Source organism: Pongo abelii, chromosome 2 (assembly GCF_028885655.2).
Source record: "Pongo abelii isolate AG06213 chromosome 2, NHGRI_mPonAbe1-v2.0_pri, whole genome shotgun sequence".
In the NCBI taxonomy this organism is placed as follows: Eukaryota; Metazoa; Chordata; class Mammalia; order Primates; family Hominidae; genus Pongo; species Pongo abelii.
Genome location: NC_085928.1, coordinates 98,850,435 through 98,876,564, shown reverse-complemented (window position 1 = coordinate 98,876,564; position 26,130 = coordinate 98,850,435). Strand labels below are relative to the sequence as shown.

Here is a 26,130-nt window from a genome sequence, read left to right as displayed (position 1 = left end):
CATATTTGATAATTCTAGTGGCTTGAATAATGTTTTGTAAAAACAAATTGAGACTTGGTATTGGCAAAATTGTATGAGGAAAGAGCTAGGGTAGGTAACTAAAACTTACATAGTGCCAGTCTCAGGAGGTCAGTAGCTCACAGAACTCAACAGATAAACTGGATTAAAACTTTAAAGTCTTCTTTTTACTTGAGCCCATAATGACTATTTTGAACATGGCTCTTTTGCTGCTGCCTATATATAAATTTTTTGTTAATTTTCTTGTATTGGGAAGATCTTGAATACACTCCAGGATGAGAAGAAAAAATACGCTGACACTGCTAAATCGGGTATATGTTTTTGCAATAAAGAACACTGGTCAATATACAACTGAGGAAAAACTGAAACAGATGTGAGTCCTAGAACCACAAGAGTTTGAATTTGCCCAGAAATGCTATTTTAAACACTCTATATGTTGGTCTACTTTTTTTTGTGGAATAATGCATTCTTGGCATCCTTAAAAGGTTTCAATATGTTACAAGGTTATCCTGAAAGAGAAAAAGCAAAGGCTAATGTATCAATCTGTGCAGCACTGTCCAGATTTCCGTGTACATTTTTGAAAAGCACAAGAACTTGTATTAATTGCACTTAACACAGTGAACCTTTAGTTTCCAACCAGTTTTCATTCTCTGCGGACCCGGGCTTTCTTTTTATAAAAACTGCTTTCAAAGGGCATAGAGACACCACACATGGTCCACAGTAAATTCAAATAGAGAGGTGCAATAGTTGCAGTGGTAAACACACAAAAAAATACATTTTTTGGACTAAAAATCTGGTCATGGATAAAAGCATGTGTCTTTTCGTTCTTCTCTGGGATGTTACAACAGCAACACGTTCTAAAACAATTAAGTTACATGCATAATGCTAAAAGAATGTGAGCAATCCTATAACCAGCTTTAAGCCATCTGCTTGATTTCTTTTTTTTTTTTTTTTTTTTTGTGAGGAACATATATAGGAAAAGAGAATTCCCCTTTTGTTCCATTACATACAGAAACCTTTTGAAGCTTCCAAATAGTTTGGTTTTGGTAAAATTCACCACTCTTCTATTATTTTGACATGTAGTCATCCTAAACTATCCGTCATGGTTTCTCCAAAAATCTCCACATGAATTATCTGAAGGACAATTGAAACCACTTACCAATATACAAGTAACGTTTTATTTTATATTCTATCTTCCATTTGGCATAAGCCTTTCGATGCTTGTTTTTTAAACCAGTGAAATATACAAATCACGCAAGACAGAAATATGTACATTAAAAGTACAGAATAAAGGCTAGAAGATATACATAATATCTGAATGACATGTAGAATATTTTACATTAAATAGTTTCTTTTAAAAGCTAGGATTGTTAAACTCAACTCTCTTCATAAACATGAATCACTAAAAAGGAACAATCTGATTTAGCAAATAAAAAAACTACTTCATGGTTTTTGTATAATAAAAACCAAAAAAGTGACATTTTAAACTAATTAGTGCTTTTTGCTTTCAAGATCTTTTGCTCACAATACACTGCAACTGAGGGGATGTGAATATCATTATGCAATAAATTAAGAGCCACAGTTGGCTGAGGTGATATGAAAGCCAACCTGCCTAAGAGGGGTATGAAAGATGTGTATCTTTCCAAACTTTTAAAACAATGTAAGTCTGAGATAAGAACATATTTGATGGCACTGTTTGGAAAGAAGTGTCCTTATTAAAAAAAAAAATAGCTATCTATGTAGTGGGCTGAATTTTCCTTAGGGACTCAATTAATAAGTACTGTCATTTCTATTCTGCAGAATGGGTTTCCATTCTGCAGAATGAACTAAGAAAAGAGAAACATTGCTGATGCTTCTGAGTTTTGAATATCTATTAATGTCCATGTCTATAATGAACAAGTAATGCCCTCTCCACAAAGTGAACAGAAATGGAGGTTGGAGACAAAGGGGTGAGGCAGAAAAGAAAAAAGATATCTTCAACCCAACATGCATTTCAGTGAGTCAGAACTCAAGCTTCCTCAGAAACAAGGTTGCTTCGTCGTGCTCAAGGTATGATCACAGCAGGGCCACAGCCCAAGCTCAAGACTCGATAAACTTTTGGAATAATCCCAACTGGACTGCAGTGAAGGACAACAATGCTCTAGACAGAGAAATAACCCCAGAGTAAACTGTAAATCTAAATCACTGGCTGCAATGAGATATATTTATATTTATATTTATATATATGTATATATATATATGTTATGTACAAAAGACTTTGAGATATCAGGCACCATTAAACCACATTTCCCCCCTTATAAATGCAACTGTTCAAGTACACTGGGAACAGTTTTAAGGTACACCTGCAGTACAATAGGAGAAGCTTGAGTGGATAATCTAAACACAGGATCATAACAGTGAAACGCTGCAACACCTCTGTGAATTCCATTAGCCAAGTTCTGTCATTAAAACATAGAAAACTACTGCTCCTCAAAATAAAAGTTTTAGGAAACAAAAATCCCTAAGTAGTGAACTGTTTTCCAAGCAGAGCTCCTAATGTTTCATTTCCTGTCCTACAACCAAAGGGGACCCAGTGGAGCTGCCGTTGGAAAAGTGGCCAGCATCACATCACAACACGGAGGAATCAGAGAGGGCTCGGTGTGAAGAGGAAGGTGGATTTCACTGTTTTTCCTCAAATAGGTTGTCTGCTCTGGTGCAGTGCTGAATGGCACGCAATTACCTTGTTGCTTGGGCTGAGAACCTGTGAAGGGGATTCATGTATTATTTTTATCATTATAATTTACTAACCAAGTATCCCTAAGAAAATGACAGGATATTTTCATTTATATTCAAGCCAACCTCCCCAAACAAAAAAAAATCTAGTGTCCACAATTATTTGGGGATCTTTTTACAATCTGGAATCCTAATTCCTATAACAGCTTCAAATCAACATCTTGATATAAGAGTTTTAAATTTTTTAATTTCTGGGGACTTTCCTCCCTGCTGCCCAAATTTCATGAGCTATTAGAATATGACAGTCTGTCTGCAAATGGAATATTTGAGGAGAATGAGACATGTGATATACCTTTTTTCTTGAGAATATGACATTCTTGTCCTTCCATTTTAAATTATCATTTTGAAAATGCAGAAAGCAAGCTAGCAGCCGCGCTGGGGAAGGGAGGTTTGTTTTGGGTTTTTTTTCCCAAGACCTTTTATCTTGCACCAGAGAATTTACAACTCATTTTGGTCATAGAAGCTGAATTGTGAATAGATTTCTACCACCCTCCTTCAACTGGAACCTACCCATCCCATATGATCGCATATTTGAGAAAAAGAAAACGTATTTCTTTACCTTCTGTATGTGTACCATGTCCACACAGCTAAGTTAGGGTATGTATTATTTCCCCTTCATTCTATACTATCAAAAGAAGTCTTGTATTACCTTTTCAAAGATCCACAAAATAAATATTTTTCTTGGTTCCCACCCCCATTATTGCCAAATAATAATTATAATATTAATAATAAACCACAGAGTTCTTAGATGGTAACAGGAAAAAAAATGGTTCCGGTTGCAATTCTTGGGGAAAAATAAAAAATATTTCTAAAAACCAAAAACCAGAATCACTGTACTTTCTATAAATAAGCGGGTCCTGGGAGCGGGGCTGAGTGCTGGGCGGCACCCACTACTTGCACACAAACTGGTCCACGATCTCTGTGCACTTCTTGCACTTGACGTAGCAGCACCAGTGGAACTTGCAGTGGCAGCGCTCCGTCTGCACGGTCTTGAACTGGTCGTAGCCACGGCCGCAGCACATGAGCTCACAGCCATCCATGCCCTCCGACGTCTTGTTGCACAGGCGGCCCTGCGTGCCCAGCGAGCCGGTGCTCTCATTGCGCACGCAGTAGTCAGGGCTGGGGTCAATGTAGACCAGGTCTTGTGTGGTGGGCGAGTTGAAGCGGCTGTTGACCTGCACCAGCTTGCCCCGGCTGTTGAGCCGCATGGCCGCCGCGCTGTCATACTTCTCCTTCAGGGCATCACCCACCTTGCGGAAGTCCGCCAGCTGCAGCCAGCATGTCTTCAGGCTACATGAGCCGGACACCCCATGGCACTTGCAGGCCACATCAGCCAGGTTGTACACCGTCTGCAGGGAAATGGGGGCAATCAGTACACACATTCATGGAGGAGCCAGATGCAGGCTATGGAAACAAAGTTCTCCTCGACCTTCTCCATGGAGCTATGTTCCCCAGCTGAATTAAGGACTGGGTCATATTTACTTCATTACCAGAAGTCTTGTGTTGCCTTCTTTAAAAATTCTTCCAAATAAATATGTTCTTAGCCACTCATTATTATATCATCATTATCAACAACAACTGTGGTTTTTTAATAGGAACAGGAAAAAAAATTGTTCCAGCTGCTTTTTTCAGAGAAAGAGCAGCAGCAACACGTGGACACTCATCCCAGAGGTTGTTCACACTGCATTACCTCAATTAATCCCCAGTAGCAGCTAGGTGAGAAGTGCTAGTATCATCCCATTTCACAGAGAAGGAAAGTGAGACCCAGAGAGATGAGCTACTCACCCAACTCCTGGGAGTAAAGGTGCCAGGATTTGAACCCAGGCAGCTGGACTCCAAGCCCGTGCTTAGTGACTTGCCCATGGATATCCAGCCGGTAAGTGCAGAATTGGGAGGAGTCCAGCCCCAGTGGGATCAAGGTTCAAATCTTAACCCATTACTACTATTATTGCTGTGCACCAGGCACTGTAAGTGTCCTTACACTCATGATCTCATTTAACCATCCCAGCAACATTAGGACATGGGCTGGATTGGATGACGGCACAGTGATGCTGAGTGGCCTGCACAGGTCACACAGCTAAAGTGTGGAGGGACTGCGCCTGGAACTCAGGTATCCTCACTCTTGTTTCCCACACAGTCCCTACCCCATCTATCACCCCCCTAGGCCAAGAGCACCTACCCTGGAGCCAAGCAACGTGGATTGTGTTCCTGACTCTACCCTTGAATTCAGACAACAGGCTGCACTTTTCCGGGCCTCTGTTTTCTATCTGTGAAGGCAGCAGTGATGGCACCAACCTCCAAGTGCTGTTATAAGGATAAAATTAGGGGAGACGTGGAAAGCGCTTGGCACTTAGGACACAGTAAATCTGGTCTTTCTTTAGGGTAACAAGGGACACACTCAGTAAATCTGGTCTTTCTCCAGAGTGACGAGGACATGGCATCTGGGCCCCTGCCCAGTCACCTCGGGCTTCCCAGTAGCAGTGCCCATGGGTCTGGCCCCATAACACTGTGCCCAGCAGTCTGGGAGGTGGTGGTTGCCTATTTATAGACCCTGCTGCCCACAGTTCCTTGTGCCAGTGACCCTCCAGAGTCCACGTGGTGTGAGTATGCTGGAGAAGACCTGTCAGGAACCTGGAAGCTGGGGATGCATCAGAAGGCCTCTTCTGCAGAGAACAGCCACCCTCTTCCTCCAGGGATTCACAGGGGCTCTTTTAAAGGGGGCCAAAGTGTACTCTCTTGGCATAAAGAGTTTCAGGCACTCAGCTAGTCTGAGGAAGGGTTTTGCAATCGTATTTAACCTTTGCTCCCCATTGAGAAAAATTAAAAAGCTAACACCCCATGGAAATTCTAATATGATTTCCTGGCACAGTGCCCAAATTTCCATCCCCTAGCCCCACCACCCTAGAGAAAAAAAAACTGTCTTATTGGTAACCTCACTCACCAAAATCCAAACTCAGCTCACTACTCCAATGATCAAATTTACCCCAAAAAAACTCACTACTAAAAAAATGCAGAAGTTAAGTGTAACATTATAGGTGCTTTTCAAACTTCCCCAATCCTCTCTTGCCACTTGGAAATCCCTTGACCCAGTCTTCTTGGTTGCCAAACCTCTGATGATTTCTGGACATGAGAGAAGGCTAAGAAAGTCCCAAAGACGGATGAGAATACCAAATATGGGCATACCCCTGGATAGGGGCCTTTAAGAGTCAGACACATCTCTCTTTTTGAGGCATTTCTGATCTGAGGCACTGGGCATGTCGTATATGGAGATCCCAGTGATACATCCCTGAAGAGGGTGAAAGCAAGGTTTTATGGGCTTCCAGAGAGAATGGGGCTGACCCCACCCCCCCAAATTTTCAAGTGGCCCTGGGTCCACCACAGAAGAGGCAACCCACACTGCAGACACCATAGCAGTGAGAGGCCTGAGAAAGGAGAGGCCACACTCTGTCTGTGGCAATTATTTGACCCCTCAGGGCAGTAGAGGCAAAATTCTGTAGAGTTTAGTCCTTCCCCGGAACACCCAAATGTTTAACAACAAATTTGAGAAGATAAGCTAGCTGGAATTATCTACACGATCTTTGACTTCTCTATGTCCTTTGCTTATAATGTTTTAGAAGTTATCATCTATCAAGCACTTACTACTGGCGGACACTAAACTAAGACCTTTAATTAAACCAAATGAAATTGTTATTTTGTAATCAAAAAGAGTCAAGTGTTGGCAATTTCACATGGTTCAACCTACTAGATGATCTCACTTAGTCCTCACAATAACCTCAGGTGATTGTAATTGCCATGGCCATTTAACAGATGTGGAAATGGGAAAACTGAGGCTCAGAAAAAGCAAAGAACAGACAACGCCGCATTTTAACCCAGATTTCTCTAATTCCTGAACTGCTAGCTCTTCACCTCTTAGCTGTGATGCGTGAATTCAATAAAAACGTACCTAGGCTTATATTTCCATTCTTTAATTTTCTCCCATGGTCATGAAGTGGTTTTCTGGGCCTCAGTTTCCCAATCTTTAAAATGAGTGTGGGGCCAGAGGCTTCTAAGGCTCCATCCAGTCCTCTACAGTTTACTCTGTGATTAACTTCCTTCTCCCTCACCCCAAAATACAGAAGAGTGAAATCTCTGACCAGAAAGTTCCTGGCACCTACCTTGGGTTCTGTGAAAAAATAATGGCCCTGGTTTTCAATGCTGCCAAAGTTAAGAAAAGTTTTCACCCCTTCATTTTAAAGCAGCCATAAAGTGCCATGTGTTTAACCACAGGAAAAAAAAAGGGTCTTTTTAACTATTGAGAAGTAGCTTTTCATATCCCCACCAGGGGAAGGAAACAGCGGGAACCAGGAGACTCGTGAGGACTGCAAAGATGGTCCTCCCTGGGTACTTCTGCTGCTCTCTTCTCCCCAGAGCCACTTTGTGATTGGCCTGATGGTCAGACCTATAAAAGCCCACACTGCTAAAAATGCTGTCCTTTTCCTAGAAAAGCCCTTTTTTAAAAAAACCCTCCATCCATCAGGCCTGCTACCTAATGACAAAAAGAGAGGCAGCGAGAAAGAAAGGAGGGAAAGAGGCTGAAAGCTGGGGTGAGGGCTTTCCCACCTGGGCACCTACGAAGACAGAAAAATCCCTGTCCCAAACTGAAAGCCAGCCACAGACATCGTCCAGGCAGGAGGCAGAAAGTTATTCCCATTTTTATTTCTGTGCTCCAGTAGCCAAAGGTACCGGGAACTAACTAAAAAGGCAAGGAAAGGTCTTTTTCAGACAACTGCTGGCTCACCTTGGCTGGGGGCACAAGGGAGGATGATCCCCCCAGGAGGCCCTTCTGGGATGCGCAGGGGCAACTATGGAGACAGATGGAAGAAAGAGAGATAGACAAAGGGGGAGAAGAGAGAGACCGGGAAGGAGGAAAGGAAGGGAAGAGGGAGAAAGAAAGTGAGACAGGAACAGGATGAGGAGGAAAGAGACAGGAAAGACAGAGAAAGATAGGGAGAGACAGAAAGAGAAGCAGAGAGAGACAGGACCAGATAGCAAAGGAGTGGCAGAGGAGAGGACGGAGCTACAGGGAGAGACCCTAGGAGGCTGGAGGGCAAGGTGAGGGGACAGAGATGCGGGGCGGAGGCGAGACGGGGCACTCACCCTGCGGCCCGCCTCGTTGTTGTGCAGGTTCATGAGGATGCGAGCACTCTCGTAGGAGCCCTTGGCGTGGATGCGCTCCCGCTCGCGGGCGTCCACGAACTCCTTGGCAAAGCGGTAGCCATAGTCGATGTTGTCGCCGCAGCCGCCCCAGAGCCAGTCCCGCGGCAGGTCCTTGGGTCGCGCGGCGCGGCTGCAGCCGCAGGTGGACAGCTCGCCCTCGCGGCACGCCCGGCTCATGGCGTTCACCACCCCTGCTGCGCTCACCGCGTATGTGAAGGCCGTCTCGCGGCTGCCTGTGGGTGAGGACAAGGGATCACTGGCGGCCTGCTTCACGCGCTGGGCCGGGATGCTGCCGGGGGTGGGGGTGGGGGCAAGGTAGGGAATTGGGGGGGAGGTAGGAGGTGGGGGACAAGTTAGAGATGGAGGGGAGGTAGGAGGTGGGGGAGGTTGGAGGTTGGGGGGAAGCAGGAGGTGGGGAAGCAAGAATAGTGGGGAGGTAGAAGGTGGGGGCAGGTAGGGATGGGGGCAGGTAGGGGTGGGGGGAGGTTGGGGTAGAGGGTAGGGAGTAGGGGGTGGTGGGGTAGGGAGTAGGGGATCAACAAGGTAAAAGCTCGGGCTGCCCCATCATTAACAAGCACCAGGCCCTGGGCCCAGCTTGAGGGGAAGCCAAGCAAGATCCCCCAAAACACACAGAAGCAACAATTAACAAAGGAGTAGCAGATCCCCAGTATCTCTGCTCAGCCATTTCAGAGCTGCAGGCCGGATTCTAAGCAGTTGCTGGATTGATTTTCTCTGCAACTCTTTTGAAAATAGTCAAAACTTGATATTTCCAAAAATGCACATGAAAGAAGTCATTGAAGGAACACTCAGAATATGGGTAGACTTCCTTACACTTATTTTAATGTTCAGTATTATTTTCATTTGAGTTACATATAGGGCAGGATTACAGAATTTGCTAGGCCTTGAATCTAAGGGAGACACTGCCAGCAGCCACACTAGTTTCTGCCACACTCATTTTGGCCTTGTGTCCCCTCCTCCTCTGGCAGTTGTAACCTTTCCTCCCTCTTCCTTCATGCAGCAGAAAGTATTTCTCAGGACAAGTCTCTTTACTTTCCCAGAGGACAATTCTAAATCAGCTCATATAGAGTTATAAATGAAGCTTGCTATTCTTAAATCCCAGGCTGATTGGCCTGATACTTCTCATTCAAGAATGAGTGTCTGCTTTTAAAACAGCCTGTTGTTCTTCAATGCCACTTCTGCAAACACCCCCGGCCCACTCCCCCACTGCCTTTGCCTCAAAGTGTTAGAATGACAGCAAGAAGGAAAAAAGCACAACCTATGGGGAAAAGAGGGAGCGAGAAGTTATCTTCTTCCCCAAACTAGTAAAGAATATCTCCCCATATAATAGTTACAGGGACCCTATTTGTAAGGAGAAAACTGGAGGCTATCATAGAGTACCCTAAACTTCACTTGTACATGGAGACTTTTCTGCATGTAACAAGAGATAGTTAATAAAAGTACTGTAATCTGAGAGAGAAAGGGTTATCATCCAGCCAGCTGAAGCATGGGGTAGGGATGGGATTGGGGGGCAGGCTCACTTTCCTCAATTACAAAATAAGGGTACTGAAATATATGCAAGGAAAGGGGCCTCTTCTGGTGCTGAAATTCATGTACCGCAATCAGTTTCTCCTATACTTACTTTGAGAGCTTGCTAACAATCTTTTTTTCTGAGGGGGAAGTGAGGAGCACAAGAAAAGCTGACAACAGGACTCAGTCTGAACGAGAAGGGTCATTCTGCAGGAGGACGGCGATGCCAGTTCAAGCATCCAGCAGGCCACCTCATTCTTGGTCTTCTGCTCCATGCCAGTCACAGCCATTTGTGAATGGTGATGGTTCTGATTTACCATATATCCTCCCCCTCCCATATTTTCAAAATGAATGACTTTGAAGGTGTGTGCTGGTGGTTGGCAGGAGGATCTAGAAAGTTCCTGTGATACATTACATCTATCTAGTGGGATTAGAGAGGCAGAGCACATCAGGGGAATGGAAACGAATGAGGACAATATACAGCTTCTAGGGAGTAATTTGATAGTACAGAAAATGCTGTGGCCCTGGATGGGGGATTTGTAGAACAAAGGTAGTAGCTAGAGGAAGAGGAGATGAAATGATCCTCTGGGGATAGAGGAAAATAAGACACTGTCCTTTGAGTATACAGAGCATAAGAAGGCTTTATACAAAACACAAACAATGCTTCTAATTTTTTCATAAGTCTATCTTGAGCATTTCCTTTTATGCCCCAGGATACAAACCTGGGCGATCCCTCTAAGCTAATTGGTCACTGCAGGGTAAACATCAGTTTGAAAAGTATTCTTTGGCTAATTGCCGGAGGATACAGTCATCCTGGTTGGAATACTGCTGATTCAGTTAGGTTTCCTTTCCTGTGAAACCCACATCTACTCCGATCCTCACACCCCTTACAAATGGTGCCTTCCTTACATATCTTTTCACAGCATGGAAACAAAGAGACAGATGGGGACAAAAGCTGGAAGGAAAGGGTAGCATGATGAAAAATGAGAAACTTTCCAAAATGAAGAGTGGGCCCTTCATGAAGTAATTGTTCATGGTGCCTCCAAGGCAACTGGCATCTTAGAAAAATGAGTTGAGGAGGGGGTCAGAGGTGGTGGCCTGAGTTTCTCAGACACTGGCCCCATCACAGGGTCAGATTCCCACAAAGAAGAATTACTCTCAATGTACTTGGTGTGCTGAGGGCTTTGGGGTGGGCACACACACACACACCTTTTGGCATCAAGGGTATTTTAAATTTTCCCTTAGCTCATTCTCTTCAAATACACTCTTAAGTGGAAAAGTGAAAGCAAAGAAATTTTCCAACAATTGGAATTGGGTCCATGTTCCTCTTTCATAAAAATCTATTGTTTTCTCTTCTCTCCTGTCTCTTTTTTAATTAAGTAAAAAACAGAAGGCCCCATCGGTGTCCCACCACAAGCCACCCAGCAGCAGCTTTCTGCTCTGAGACGCTAGGCACTTGGGGGACCTTTCGCAGGGGAGGATGCCATATGTGCTCTCATCTTCCCAGGACATCAGCTGACTTGATGATAGTATCTAGGAGGGCTGTCTCAGAGGCTGTGGGGAGGTACCACTCCCATCCACTTCCCATCGACCCAGACAGTAGTGCCGTGCAGCTGAAGACCAGAGAGCATACTTTCCAGGGACAATTAAATACAGGCTTTTGTACCAAGGGTTCTGCTTGTTCCCTGAGGAAGCAGGCTCTTTGAATCTTGGACCGCATTTAAAATAAATCTCCAGCAGAACTCAAATTCATTTAGCAAATGATAGCTTATTCTGAACATTTTGGCCCAAAACAGGCTACGTATGAAAACGAGAGGAGGATCTTAAATCAAAGCCGTGTTCAAGTGACTACACAGACAAACAGTTCCGATTGCTATTTTCCTTCCTGGTTACCATCAGAGGTGTATGATTTTTGCTAACTCATATACATGTGAAAAAGTAGTCCCATAGGTTGAGAAGAAGGCAGTTTAGGAGGAACATATAAGAAGGGGGAAAAGTTACCATCCTCATAGAATTTTTCAGAAGTATTTAAGTTCCCTTACAATATCAACACATGGGAGAATAAATCTACCACACTCCCAGTTAACTACATAAGACAGCCCATAGTCAGGGAAAACTCCTGTGTTCCCGAAGCTTAACTCTTAGATTCAGATCCCAGTATATATATTAGCACATTTTAATCATTAACAGAAAGGACAAAGCCCCATGAAACTTTGCAGGCTGAGGCTACAGGCCATTCTCCCATTCAATCAGAGGAACAGCTTCCAGTCTTGTATTATTTTAGTTTATAAAACCACTTGGCTCAAACATCCCCTGACAACTCTTTTTTGTTCTCAATGAATGTAATTTTCGGGCTTTTTTTAAAAATAAAAAATGCATTTCCTCCATCTGTGATGGATATTAAGCCAACTTTTCTCTTCAGTCAGTATAGACAGTTAATTGCCTTGATAAATTGCTTCTTACTTTGGGAATCACTGCAGTCATATTAATTATAAGGGCTTTTTTGCATAAAAGTAGAGAAACCTAAAATATTCACACTAGAAAACACACATTGGACCACATCTGTCAAATAGTATCCTATACTATTTAAACAAAAGCAGAGGCAAACAAACAGATTTTTCAAAATCTTTGCCTTTAGCCCATTTGAAGCTATCTCTTTGAATGGGGAAGTAAGACATTCAACAACGTATTTAAAATGAAGAATCGGACTGTGAGCAATACTCTTAATTTTTTTTTCAAGTTCCTAGGTTGACATCCCAAGCATGTGCTTTTATTATATCAATTGCTGAAATCACAAACATAAATTGGATCACTTTTAATTAAAATTCTTTCTGGGACTAAAAATAAAGCTTTTAACATCTATATCTTTATAGCCTCAGGAAATAGTTCTATTAGGAAAATTAAAACTTTGTTCAATATATCCAGGATTCTAAAAGATGGCAACTTTTAGTTTGATGCTCAGGCCGTTTGAATTGTGGCTTAAAAAACTAACAGGCAAGAGAGTTTCGACGTTTAAAAGCATATAAATGACTTGCTTTCCCCCACCTACTCTTAAGAAACCAAAATAAGTGTTCTGCTTCTATTTTAAACAAAATGCTTTATAGAAAAATGAAGTGTTTGGAAAAATGAAGGTGTCTGTGATACTTGCCTCCTGACTTGATTAAAATCCAAAACTTATCATCAGGTGTAGGGACAGGAATTAACATCATTTGCTATAATGACAAAAATGCCCAAGCCACCACCCGAGCTGGAAGGCATCCTCCTTCATGCTTTCTATCAAGCATGAAGTAAACGCTAAGGATTTCTTCTAGGAAAAAAAGTTAATGTTTTTAAAAAATATTTTAAATGTTTTCCTACCTATCTGCATCACCCTGCCAAAAACAGAGGTGTTGTCCACAGTGCTGCAGTTCCACCTTCGGTGTCGGAATTGATACTGGCATTCTTTGATGCCTGTCTTTGCGCCTTCTCCGATGTATTGCATGTGGTCCTGATACAAGTGGCACAGTTTCTTCTGTCCTTGAGAAAGTCCTGCCAGTTGGCTGCAGAGAGGCTGTGCTCCTATAATATATACTTCTGACATCTGAACAGGGTTATTCATACCTAGCGACCTGCAAGGGGGGGAGATGTGCATTCAAGATTTACGTGAAATCACGAGGTGGGCCCCCTGAAAGCATGTCAGCAATACATAGTTTTAAGCACACAGATGCTTTTTTCTCTCCTGCTTGTCCTCATGACAAAGTATGAGAAGGGCTTCATAAAACTCCTCTGTTTAAACTGCACTCAGAAAACGGAGGTATTGTGCAGTCCCCATCGTGCCATCTGGCTCCTCAGTTAGTATTTTCACTCCCTTCCTAGCCCCTGTCACCATATACCTGAATCAGTATTTCCAAAATCCACTCAGAAAAGGGGGAAACAGCAGTTTGAGGGACAGGCCTCTGATATTAGAGAAAGTGACCCACTTTGCCCCACAAATGGGACCAATCTGCCTTGAAAACTTACGAATGCTGAAAGTAGACACAATTAGATACGGGTAGGAGATAGCAGTTCCTTTTGACTGATGCAAGAACAGAGGGACAAGTATACAGACTGGAGAAAATTCACCATGTTTCTTGACATTTTAAAAGGGCTCCTTATGTGATTGTGAGGGACCCAAGACAGGGTACCCAGTGAACAGAAGTCATGTTTGACAGTCAGAAAAATGCTGTTCATTTACAGGGGAAAAAAAATACCCAGAATGCCATCAAAAATAATCCTCTGGATATATTACAGTCTATCTACAAGGCCCGTACCCAGAAAGAAACTCCCGCTTGGGGACATTTGACTACTTCAAATTAACCTCCTTTTGATTACATTTCAAGCCCCAATACTTCTGCACTTGGAGTGTAGCTGTCCTCCTAGAACTCTGCCTAATTCAAACTCTGCAGGTTAATAATAATCTCGAGTAACAGAAGATAAAAGTTGAAACTCACTTTTACTACCTAGAGGTGGCAAAAAAGTAAATTTTATAGATAGGCTTACAATTACTAGCAAAGTGAATTTCTGTTCTTTTTTATTGCACGATGTACTACAAGCACACATCTGAACAAGAGCTTCATAGAAAAAGGCCTAGATTTATAGTTTCCCATTCCCTAGGAGCTGAAGATAAGCTTTACAATATTAACAAGTTAAAAGAAAATTCTGATTTAAAACTATATATAAGTAAAATGTATACATATGTCTTGGATAAATACACCCACATTCACTATCCAGCATTAAATATTGCCGCATCATACAAACAAATCTTAAAAAAAGAAAAAGAAGAGGAAGAACACGCACATAGAATGAACTTACCACCAAGAATTGGCTTCAATTACAACCTGGGCGAAGGAGAAAAACACGGCCAAAGCCATTAGGAAGAATTTGGAAGACATTGCACTTCCAGCCATCCCCAAAGCAACTCCTGGGCTTAATATTCCAACGGACTTCTGGAGAGGGAAGAAAGGAGCAGATGTTTATTGCCTCTCAGATAATTTTCAAGCATACAAGTTTAAACAACGGAAGCATCCGGGGTCTCTTAAGTTTACTGTTGATTGACTGCGCTTCTCCTCCGTGAGTTTTTTGATGGCAAGATATAGGCAGTTTCTTTTTCCAAATTAATCCACCCACTCAACCTCACCAGGAAATCTGATTTCGCTGGGATCCTGTGCGCGGGGCACGCCAGCGATTACAAACATGTCTCAATTCTGTTGAGTCAAAGCCCTGGTGCCAGGCGATGCCTCCTTCATGCTCGCTCGAGTCCCGCACCCCCTGGCCCCCCTCTAGTTGGTGGTGTGCTCAGTCCCTCCTGGGTAATTCACTCGGGAACCCGCTGCGGCCACCCTCCGTCCTCTCCCCAACCTGGGCCGAGCAACAAGTGGAGCCAGAATTAATTCCATGGGCGAGAGGAGCACGGAGGCGAGTGGAGCGCGCTGCCGCCAGAGACTGCGGAGGAGGCGGGGTGGCCAGCGCGGGGGGTGGAGGATGGGGGCAGGACGCGGGAGGGAAGGGCAGGGGGTGGGGGGCGAGGCCCCGGGGACCAGCGCGCGAGAGTGCCCAGCTGGGAAATGCAACTCCGAATTAACATCGTATGTTTCATAATCAGTTTACGAGCCGATTTGGGGAAAGCCACTTCCAGATGGGGAAGAGCAGCCCGGATTTCCTTAAGGACGTTCTCCAGCCAGACTGGGGAGGGGAGAAGGAGGTGGGGGCCCTAGGGGATAATGGAGAGAGAGGTCGGGTCTCCCAACCAAGGAAACTGGAAAAGAGAGCCACCCTCGCCTGCGTCGCCTGTGGCCTCTTCCACGGACTGAGAGAAGGGATGGAACCCTAGAGGAAAGAAGGGAGTCTGGGTCTCGCTGCCTGGGGAGAAGATCCCTTCCCTGCCCTCCCCACAGCTTTCTCCCAAATTCTGATTTTTCACTCTCCCTCCCACCCCACAGCTGGCAGCTGCCGGGGAGGGAGGAGATGGGAGGCCCAGAGAGACTCCAGTTTCCCTTGTTCCTGATCTGGGGTTGTGGGCCACTTTGCCATCGCGGCACTGCGAGCCTGTCGTTGGAACTCTGCCACCCTGCCTCCAGTCTAGCCTCTCCAACCCAACTCAGACTTGGTTCGGTCAGTCCCGAAAGGTGGGGTTGCGGGGCGAGGCCAGAGCCCTTGCGGATGAGTCCAGACGGGGCCAGAGGCGCTGGCTCCGGAGCCGCAGCTGGGCGCATCGATTCCAGGGCAAAGAGGCCCCCAGCGGCGAAGGTTCCCTTCCTGAAGAATTTCAGGGGTAGGAGTTGGCCTTGGAAGCTTCCGCTGCCGTTCCTCCCCACTGGTGACTTCTCCACCTGTAGGCGGCGGCGGAGCGAGTAGGTGGCGGGTGCGGGTGGGAGGAGCGGGTTTTTAAAATCCCCTTACACATAAGTCTAACCCTGCCGCACTGCATCGCCCATAGCCCCTGAAGGAGCCCCTTCCACAGAAAAGAAAAGAAAGGTGAGCCTCTTTAAGGCGGTGGAAGAGCCTGGCTTGGAACCTGTGCCGTAAAAGGGACAGAGGGGACTAGGCAGCCCTGGTAAAACTATGGGGCTCAGGAGCGTGCCAAGGTTTTTCTCCGTGAGCCGCCCCCTTTGGCCTGGACGCTTCGGGGCTTCTCAGAGAGGAAACGCTTATGTGGTCCCCAGCGCCTGCTAAGCAGGGCTCCGCACCCAAGGCCCAGTTGTCTCCAAAACGCTGCAAAGCTGGGGGGCGCATCCTGGAGAATGGAAATCTGGGGTTTCCCCAGCTAGGAGAGAGAAGGCTCCGGCTATCTCCCCACCCCCGACCTAAGTGTCAAATTTCCTCCAGGGGAGGGGGTGGGCTGCAAAGTCTGCTTCTCGCGCAGCCCAGGCTGCAAAGTCAACTCTCCCCAGGGGCAGCCAATGCCGCGTGCACACACATCATACACACTCACACTCGTGCACATTTACACACTCACACGCGTGCATAGACACACACGCTGCGACATGTTTCCGAGTCAGCGGCCCAGATTGCTGCTGGCCGCGTGCACTTTCCAAGCTTCGCGGCGGGCGGGGCGCGTAGGGCGGGGCTCAAGCAGCGGAGAAATTGATAACAGATTCGGGGGATTACAGCGGATCTCTTTGTTAGAGCCGAAGCCACACAAACCGAACCCACTCCCAGCCCGACGCCCCCAGGGAGAGTCCACCAGTTCCCAGAGCCCAGGTCAACTGAGAGCGGGCCCATCCGGTCTCCACGACTTGGGTCTTCCTGGCTCCAGGGTAGAGGTAGGCAGAGGGTGTCCCAAAGGGGGATCGGAAAGGAGAGCCTCACGAGTCGCATCTCCACTTAACCCCGCCGCTTGCCCGGAAACACCTTGGCCCTCTTCCCTCTTCAATCCCAGTGCAACCCAGAAAAGGCCCCACAAGTTTGAGACACTCAAGGAACTCACAGCGAACTCACACATACATCGGCTCTATAGGGTAAAACCTCCCCGCCTGTTTACCAAGAGATCTGATCCGAAAAGACAGTATGAAATGAGACCTCTGGGGAGACTGTCAACCCCAGGGGTAAAACAAAAATTCTGATCAGACACTGAGTTTCCCAAAGAAGGGGCTAAATGTTTTCCAACACTTTCGGGGCCCAGGGAAGATGACTCTGTAAGGACACTGAGAATCTTCCTCGCGTGCCACGGGGAGGAGGGCTGGGGGCGTTTGAGGGGCTCAGCGCACCAGAGGAGTGAGGTGGAGGAGGGCGTTCCCGCGTCCTCCTCTTCAATCCAGAGCAGCTCAACGACGTGGCTCCCTTTCTATGTATCCCTCAAAGCCTTCGCGTCGGATTAAAGGTGTTCCTGATCCTTCTTTACCAACCACGGTGCGGGCCAGGCGTGATGAGGGATAAGGGAGAGGAAACCTCAGTAGCAAAATTGTTCAGAGGACGCTCGGAGGGCTCGGGGAGCAGCCTGATGCACACCTAAAGTCTTGCAACACCCAACTCCTCCGCAGGCAGTCCCTTAAGAGAAAAGATAAAAAGGCCGGGCAAAGATCCTCTCCCCTCAGCCCCGGGGCGCTGCCACATTCAGTCTAGTCATTCCCTTCTGCTAGACTCTCTACGTTTAGGCCCCAAGTTTCTGGGAGTGCAAACGATGAGGGACGCCAACTAGGCGGAAGAAGCCCATTTGACCCAGGCTCATGGCAGTGAAGGGGAGGGTGCGAAACTCCAAAAAGAATCTCCACTCTTGGTGGAAAAACAAAGCTGTTTTCCCCACTCTGATCTCTCCCTAAAAAGCAAGGAGAGAGATGGAGAAACTAGCAGGAGAGCACTCAGTTGCAGCCAAAAACTTGGGACGTCCTGCCCTGGAGAATGCGGGGAGCGGCGCGAGGAGCTAAAGAATGGGCCGGCCCAGGCGGGTAGGAGGTCCGCTTTAGGGGAGCAAACAAAGGAGCCACTACTCCCTAAGCCTCGCGCCTGGGCGCAAGGGCTGTGTCCACAGCAATATGTGTGTTGGCGCGCGCGGAGCGGAGTAGGGGAGGAGGGAATTGCCAGATAGAGAAGGCGGAGGTTACACCTTGAGCCAGAATCAGTGTGACAAAAGAGAGCCGCCCAGGCCTCAGCACTGACAGCAGTTTCCAGGTTCGGGTATAGAGAGGCCCCAGGGGAAGAACGGTCTGGCCTGGTTCTCCTCTGTTTCCTGCCCCCTCGTCCATCCCTTAGACTGGGCTTTCCAGACCCCAGGATACACACACACACACACACACACACACACACACACCACTCACACCTTCTCACATAGGATGTCTAACCCTCTCAGCAGAGGATCAACTTTGTCCAGAGGTGGAGCAGAGTCCTTGGACAGAGGAAGAAAATGAAATGATAGTCCAACCCCCACTCTTTAAAGGTAGTTTCGCTCCCACTTTTTAACAGACGATGAAAGTGAGGCGAAAAGCGGGAAAGCAACACTTGTTCTCGACCATAGAGAGCTGGGAGGCAGCTGAGGCCAGACCCGAGGCCTCCTAGGGCGACACTCTCCTTCCCAAGCCCAGAAGAAGAGGTACCAACCCTGTGTCCAGCTGGCCGAGTCCCATTTGCTGGGCCGGACCCGTGGCCCCTTCCGTATTGCAGCGGCCGGCGGCGCAGCGAAACTGGTCCTCTGGGGGCCTCCGAGGGCCCCTGATGGGAGAGTGGGGTCTGGTGGTCGGGAGGGATGAAGGGAGCAGGGGTGGGAGGAAGAGGGGAGCAGCTGCCCGCCCGCCCGCCCCAAGGAACCTAAGCTCGGAGGAGTCCTACCTCAAGGCGGCCAACAGGGGGCAGCCGGCACCGCACCGCGGGGAAGAAAAGGCGACGGGGATGGCTCCGAGTTCTGCGCGCATAGTGCTAACCCCTAGAGCACCGGAGCGCACGGGGGAGGGGAGGAGAAGACAGGGGACTCTTGGGCCGGGCCTCCTGGGGAGGGTCTTCCGTTGAGAGGGTCGGGGGGTGGAGGAGACGAAGGCTAAGTACGTCCTGGACCCGAGAACAACTCCCCTACACACACACACACACACAGACAGACACGCAGCCAAGGATCCACACACTCGGACACACACACATTTGTCCGCCCGCGGTTCGCTGCGCACTCTCCGCATTGCCCCCTCGAAACTCCCCTGGCAGAGTCTGTCTAGAAACTAAATCTGGCTGGTTCCGCAGTGAATGTGCGAAGGTTGGCTGGGGGGAGGGCAGGGGCTGAGGAGGTGCGACCTCACCGCAAGGCCCAAGTTACTTCCAAACAGCGAATTGCCCATTTAAAGAGAGAAGAGAGAAAAGAGAGGCGAGAGAGGAGAAGGGGCCTCGATACCAGACAGGGATTAGAAAGTCACACAGGGCCGTGGGGTCTCCAGACTTGAAGTTTTTTTTTTTTTTTTTTTTTTTTAACTTTTTTGGGGGAAGAGGGGTTGTTTGCTTCCAGGAAACATCTTAATTTCAATTCTAACCTTATTTTCTAAGAAACTGAAAATGGGAAAGACCAGAAAAATGGAAATAGGAATTGAAGCTTGGAGGACAGATAAGAAAAATTGTTTAGAAAATAACAACTTATGTTGCAGGAAGAAACGTTAACTTTTCGTAAAAGTGAACTCTCAGTGACCCTCGGAGTGTGTGACTCGGCTTTAACATACAACTGACAATTAAAACAAACAAGAGTTCGCAAACTGGCCCCTGCCTGCTCTCCCAACGCGGAGGCCCAAGTGTTTTCTAAAGGACAAGGCAGACTCCGCTCCGGGGGCCGGGGAGCGCTCTCCCGGAGTACGGGATTACAGCCACTACCACCACAACTCCCCGCCCCCACCACTGCTGCAAAGTGCCTGAGCTCACCCAGTGGCGGCTAATAATGCTAATAACGCGACCCCGCTCCCCGCGCCGGGGTGCGCGCTGGCCCCCCGCCAGGCACTCCTAAGGCAAAGGGGCCTGAAGCGCTCCAGTTACCCGGCCAAGGCAAGCCTACAATCTGGCCTCCGTCGGTGCAGGGGGTGTGTGGGGGAAGGTGTACGCCGCTCTGGAGTAGTTGGCCCCTAGTTCCTCTGCGGGTTCTCTCAACCAAGGAGTCCCTTTCCCCATCCCGAGCCCCGGCCACACACCCTCCCGGTGCCCGCGCAGTGGGCGCTTGGTAAATATTTGTTGAATTGAATCATTATCCTGTTACTGAAATATACATAGTAAATTACACTCGATGTTCTCAGAGCAAAAGTCGTCAGTGAACCGCACTCAGTTTTTCTACTATCGCTCTTCCCCACTTTTTCTCAGAAGTCGAAAAGGTTTGCAGAACGGGTGGTGCTACGAGAAGTGATCTCCTGGGATACTGAGGCAGTGCGCCCGGCGTGGAGGGCGAAGGGGTAGGGGTTCCTGCCAGCGACGCTGGAGTTCCAGCTTCTCCAGGCGGTTGGGGAAATGGAGGGATAGGAAGAGGCGAAGGGAACTCAGTTAACTTCCAACAGGGGGTGGGGGGAAGTAAAGAAAAAAAGTGGCAGCGCACTGAACACCTACCTTCATGGCGAGGGGGAGGGGGCGCGGGGAGGAAGTCGCCACCCGAGCGAGGGCAGCTGAGGAATCCGAGCGGAGCGACCGGGTTAAGCCTGAGGGGACGGTCAGGAGCAGGGCTGCGGAGTCCTCCGGCGCGCGTCCGGCGGGCGCAGTGAACCCGAGCTGAAGCGGGCACTGGCGCCCGGGCCTGGACTCCCGAGTTGGCGCAGAGCTGGGATGCGCCCAGGAATGGAGGGGGCGCGGACGCGCGCGAGCCGGCAGCAAGGGCAGGGCCTGGTCGGGACGCAACTAGGGAGCCGCGGGTCCGGCGAGGGCGCGCAGGCAACTGTTCCACGGAGAGGCGCTCCGTTTCCAACGTCCATCAGCGACGGCGGTAATTAGGGCTTTCCAACCCCAAATGTGGGCGTGATTGTGCAAAAGACCTTACGACAAATAATAATAAAAAGAAATTCTTCACAAGAGGGTGAAAAAAATGTCCCACTACTCAACTTTGGCCCGGGGCGGGGGAAGGGGGGGGCGATCTGTGCGCCCAGGTGCCCCCAGTTCATTCACACCACAGATTCTGCAAACTCTTGGCGGCTCACGCCTCCTGATCTCCAGCTCCTCCTCTCCGGGTCTGTAGCCGAAACGTCTGCTTCCAGACGCTGATCCTGCAGCCGCGAGTTAGTGTGGACGTCTCTGTACACACACAGACACACACCCCAGCACACACACCCCCGCTGCAGCCTTGGGGACACAGAACAATCAGGCGCGCATGGCTTTTTCTCCGGAAGATGCCGCTGAAAACGCACAAGTTGCCATCTGAGCTGCAAGAGTCAGCCCCAAATTGTGTCCTTTCATTTTAGGGTTCGGCAAAAACGGGGAGCAAAATAGGTGAAAGTCGCCCCGGAACTTATTGCTGTGCGGTGAGCTGGGGGGGGGGGTGCGAATAACCCAGGGGAGACGCGGGCTCCCCGCCCCACCACGTATCGCGTTCTTTCTCTCTTCGGGTTAATCTCTCTTTTCCCCGTTTTTCCAGGGCGAAGGGCGAAGAGGAGCGAGTGCACCGCGGGCGCGAGGCTGGGGAGGGGCGAGAGCTCGGAGCTCCGCGGCGGCGACTCAGCTCCGGCGGTCCATGGCCGGCGAGGCTGCCCACCTCCTCGTTTGGCGCCCGGGTCCGAGGGGCGGGAGAGCGGGCCGGCGGGAGGCGGGCGGTCCCGGGCACAACGGCGGCGGCGGAAGGGCTCGCTGGGCAGCTGCCGCCCGGACCCCGGCTCTGGGCGGCGGAGGCGGCTCCGTGGAGCTCGCAGCAGATTTCCACGCGATCCTGTGCCCCGCAGACAGACTGACCGACCGCGGGGACGCGTCCCCCCCTCCCACCCCCCAGCCCTTCTGGCCAACTGCCTTACTCTCTCCCTCCCTCTCTCCAGACTCCTCTTTCCCCTGGTGTTCTCAGAAGGAAGAAAAAAAAAAAAGAAAGAAAGAAAGAAAAAAGTTCTTTAAAGTTTCAGAACTAGGGGCGGCTGGAAAGAGAGAGGGAAGGGGGGGAAGAAAGAAAAAACTCAACTTTGCCTATGCGCATGCGTGATGAGGCCGGCCTATGACAAACTCTGCAGGATTTTAAAGCCGTACTACGGGCTGGGGTGCCGGGAGGCGGGGTACACCCCCCTTGTCTCCCCTTCTCTGAGTTCCCCATCCCCCGCGGCATCTGCTGAAAGAGAGAGGTCCACTCCGCAGCCGCTGCCTGCCTGCCGCCTAGTTGTCTGCGCTCCTTCCAGAGCCACCGACCGGCGGGAGGCTGAACCCCAACTTCCCCGGCTGGACCCCTTGGCTCGCCCGCGTATCCCAGACCGCTCCCACTGGGGCTCCACGGAGACTGCTGCCTTGACATGGAACCTCATGGGGGACGTCCTCATTCTTACCTCTTGGGGAGGATACTTAAGCACTGGGGCTGACGGATAGGGTTAGGCGCGCACCTCCTGCAAAGTCCCCAGAGTAGTAGGGACTTGGGTAGTGGGATGCATGATTGCTCATCTGGCTCTGGCCCAGAGCATCCAGGCGCGATGCGTGGTCCTGCCACGGAGATCTTGGCGGGTGCCCTCAGGAGAGGAGATTGCGGAGTTTGGCAAAACCGGGTTCCGGGCACCGGAATTTCTAGACGCTTCCAGATGCCCGTGGTTTTGGGGACACCGGAGGGGCAGGGTTGGTGGATTTGTGTCCGCTACCTCCAGCACGCTGGGGGCCCCACCCCACAAACAGTGCCTCACACTGGAGCGTAATAGTTATTTTCCGCGGTCCGCATCCTCCAGCTGTCAAAGGTGAAGACACACACACACACACACACACACACACACACAATTCAATTTTCTCCGTCCATTGGCATGCACTTGACCTTAAGGCGAAAAATCCATGGCCTAGGTGTTTTGGTGTGGTGGCTGTTTTGTTTTGTTCCTCCAGTCCTCCCCCACCTCCACCCCCACACCCCAGGGCGCGCAGGCCCAGGCTCCAGCGATGCCGTTCCACCCTCCACAGCCCCTTCCCATTCCTTAATTTTCCTAGCCGACTGGACCCTTCCCCAGCCCTGGCCTCCTTCCTGGCGCGCAAAGATGGCAGTGTGAACTTCCCACCAAGTGCCAGAGACAGATGCTCCTGCTTAGCACCTCCCCCCACCACCAACTTGCTTGCTTTCCCCCAGGGCGTGTGCGGCCTTAAAGAGGGGGAATCCAAGGTTCTCAAAGCTCCCCTTGGGACATCTCCCCTTTACCTCCTGAGTCTCCATTCCTCTAACCTTCTTCTCTATAAGCCTTGACCACTTCCCGACCTGTGGGCATTTTACAGTCTTCGAATCTAACCTGAGATCTGCCCACCGGAGGAGGGTGTCTGAAAAAGAGAGTCTCCGCCGGGCAAATCCCCCCCGGGCTGCGTCCCTCCGCCCTTCCTCCTCTCCCTTGGTGTTCTGCCCAGTGGCCGCAGACTGAGATTCCCTGGCTGCGGGAGAGCATGTGCCTCCTAGGCAGACATCCCAGCCCCGCCCCACGGGCATGGATCTCCGGGACCCACCTTACGTGCAGCAGCTCTGAGAAGTGGCAGGATATGAGCTGACTATGAAAGGGGCTGCCAAAGGGCGCTCCCGAAGAACGGAGAAACTAGCATCCCAGTGTCCCAGAGTCCAAGGCAGTTCGTGTAGAGGATCCTATTCCACGAAGAAAAGGGCCGTTAACCTGGGAATTTCCTCCACACGTACAGCCAGTCTAGAAACATTGGCTACCCAACCACAAACCTTTTTTTTTTTTTAATGGCTATTTTCTGAGTTATCTGGATAATCACCTGCTTCTCTCCAATTGCCTTTGCTTGTATAGACACAGCCCAAACAGTGTTATTTCCTGTTCTGCCGTCTTTCCTCTAGTGGAAGTCGGTGTTGGTTAGTGGTTAAGAGTGCCAGCTGTGGAATCTGGAGTTCCAGTCCCTGCCCTGCCACTTTCCAGCTGTCACACCTTGTCTAGCCTCTCAGCCAGCACTTCAGAACCCTCTTACACACAACAACAGCAACAACAGCAGCAAACAGAAATTTCATGATCTACCTTGTAGAAATGCATTGAGAATGAAATGAGATGAGCTTGAAAATCAGGGCAGTACTGAGAATGAAACATGATATCTAGGAATGCTCTTAGCATGGGTCAGGCACTTACCTGGCACTCAATGCCTGCTCTTCTAGAAAAAAAGCAGCTCTGAAAACAGAGGTTTTCAAACTCCTGTGGTGGTAAACCTGGACCTCACATGACAAGACATAGTCTTGATTTATTCCACTTGCTAGGAATACTCTTCACTGAATAAACACAAATGCATTTGGTTACTGGGTATTTCCCCAGACCTCACTGGGCTGCTTGCAAATTAATAGCAATATGCCCCATTTTGTTTTCCCAAAATTTCCAACAAAACCATCTAGTCCCAAGGACTTCAGATAAAGAGTTGTGAGTTTTATCTGATAATATTAATAATGAGTGTGCTGAGATTATGCCCCAGGAGCAATAAGCTTCATGTCAGCAGGACCTCATCTGCGCTTTTCATGGCTGGAACCCCAGTCCTCAGAACAGTGCCTGGCACTTAGTAGGTGCTTAGTAGTAACAACCAAATGAATGGGCGAATGGATGAAAGAATTATTTCAGAGGACGGTGTTAAGGAGAACCAACTTGAAATCGCTTTTGACCCTTCAATAGTGGGTAGGGGTGGGGACTGACTTAGAAAGCCAGGCTCAGTTGTAAGCACCAGTCCCATGACGGTGTTGATTGGTTTGGCTGGGAAATGAGCAGACAGTTGGAAGGAGAGAAATCAATGCCTCTCCATCTGTGAAGGTTCGTGTTCGACAGACCTCCAGTTTGTGGAACTTCATGTTTCCCCTTGCAAACCGTGTGTGCATTTGGGTGTGTGCCTCAGATTGAGTCATCCGAAGATATACTGGCAAGGCATCACCATGCTCTGCTCATTAAAAATGCTTCTGAATCTGTGGAACAAATAAATCAATATTTTTGGCTGCTCTCCCAACCGGATTATTCACAAAGCAGAGTGCAAGATAAGGAATTTATGAACGACTGCATCCCTGTGCCGCCTTTCCCAGCAGGAGAAAGCAGGGCCTGGGTTGTCATTCTGGGAAAATCTACCCCCCTTTTATGCCCAGCAAATAATATTTTATGGCCCTGGGTTTATGGTGGTGTTTTAATGATCTGCTGTAGAAAGCGGTTTTCTCTCCAGTCACTAGAATTTGTCAAGAAAGGCTGGAGGCCATAAAAGAGGGATGGGCCCCAGGGGCAAACAGGCTCCATCTTCTGAAATAAACTAATAAAGAGCCCCAAGATGTTTACTCCTTCGCCTCAGAGTCAAGACCAGCAGGGCTGTGTGAGCAGGGCCACAGATGGAGCCCTAAAGAAGACAAAGAGGCCGGAAAGGGGTCGGGGGCTTCCTCGCAACCACATGGCCACAGTCAAAGTAATACCATCGCTTTGTGCTGCCACTGGCCTGTGGGGGGCAAAGGCTCCCTTGAAATTAGAGGACATTTTTGGATTCTGGGTTGACTCCAGGAGTCTCTTTGAGACTCTCAAGCTCTCCTTGCACTGATCACTCACTATGCCCTCCTAACTTACTTATGTGTTATATGCCAATTATCCCAGCACCATTTGTTGAATAGGGTGTCCTTTCCTCATATAACACTTCTGTGTTATGCATTATATGTTATATTGACTATGACCATTTCATAGTCAATGGTGCTTTGCGGGGGAGGGGGGGGCTTTAATTTTGTTTCATTTTAGGGAACCTGTGGGTCAGATGGATGTGAGTCTGAATCCCAGCTCTGCCTCTTGCTGACTGAGTGACCCTGTAGTGGTCACCCACCCTTTTGAGCCTCAATTTTCTCACCTCTGCAGTGGAGACAGGAAACAAATATATTAGGATTGTTCTCATAAATTGAGATAATGTACAAAAGACCTTGGTCCAGCTCTGCCTATGGAGATAGTTCGATGAATGGCAGCTACTGTGATTATTTCTGCACTGTAAATATCTCTTCCTGGGTCCCCCAGTGAAATCTGGAGAAAAACGAGGAGCCTGAGGAGAGTAGGGGTAGGGGCTGGGAAGAGGAGA

At 48.7% G+C, this 26,130-nt stretch overlaps 1 protein-coding gene across 8 annotated transcripts; it reads right to left on the bottom strand.

Moving 5' to 3' along the window:
* Nucleotides 1-1,182: 1,182 nt before the first annotated feature.
* On the bottom strand, nucleotides 1,183-21,550 carry WNT5A (Wnt family member 5A). Of its 8 annotated transcripts, none has more exons than XM_002813623.6 (5): nucleotides 20,524-21,550; nucleotides 14,344-14,477; nucleotides 12,871-13,121; nucleotides 7,927-8,219; nucleotides 1,183-4,139 (listed from the first exon to the last, which is right to left on the bottom strand). In XM_002813623.6, exons 1-5 carry the CDS (start codon nucleotides 20,527-20,529, stop codon nucleotides 3,681-3,683), a joined length of 1,143 nt encoding a protein of 380 aa, XP_002813669.1. In that variant the 5' UTR covers nucleotides 20,530-21,550; the 3' UTR covers nucleotides 1,183-3,680. The 8 variants fall into 8 exon arrangements, with proteins under 8 accessions (XP_002813669.1, XP_009237173.1, XP_054408023.1 ...); XM_009238898.4 differs by lacking the exon at nucleotides 20,524-21,550 and adding an exon at nucleotides 18,793-19,122; XM_054552048.2 differs by lacking the exon at nucleotides 20,524-21,550 and adding an exon at nucleotides 18,565-18,687.
* Between the last annotated feature and the right edge of the window lie 4,580 nt (nucleotides 21,551-26,130).

Bases quoted from the DNA above. Each gene is read 5' to 3' on its own strand.
- WNT5A (XM_063722066.1), bottom strand. From the start codon at position 16,516: ATGTCGCAGCGTGTGTGTCTATGCACGCGT. The intron at 8,220-12,870 runs GTAGGAAAACAT...CCTCACCCACAG, and splicing joins TGGCAGGGTGATGCAGATAG to GCAGCCGCGAGACGGCCTTC. The intron at 4,140-7,926 runs GTGAGTGCCCCG...ATTTCCCTGCAG, and splicing joins ACAACGAGGCGGGCCGCAGG to ACGGTGTACAACCTGGCTGA.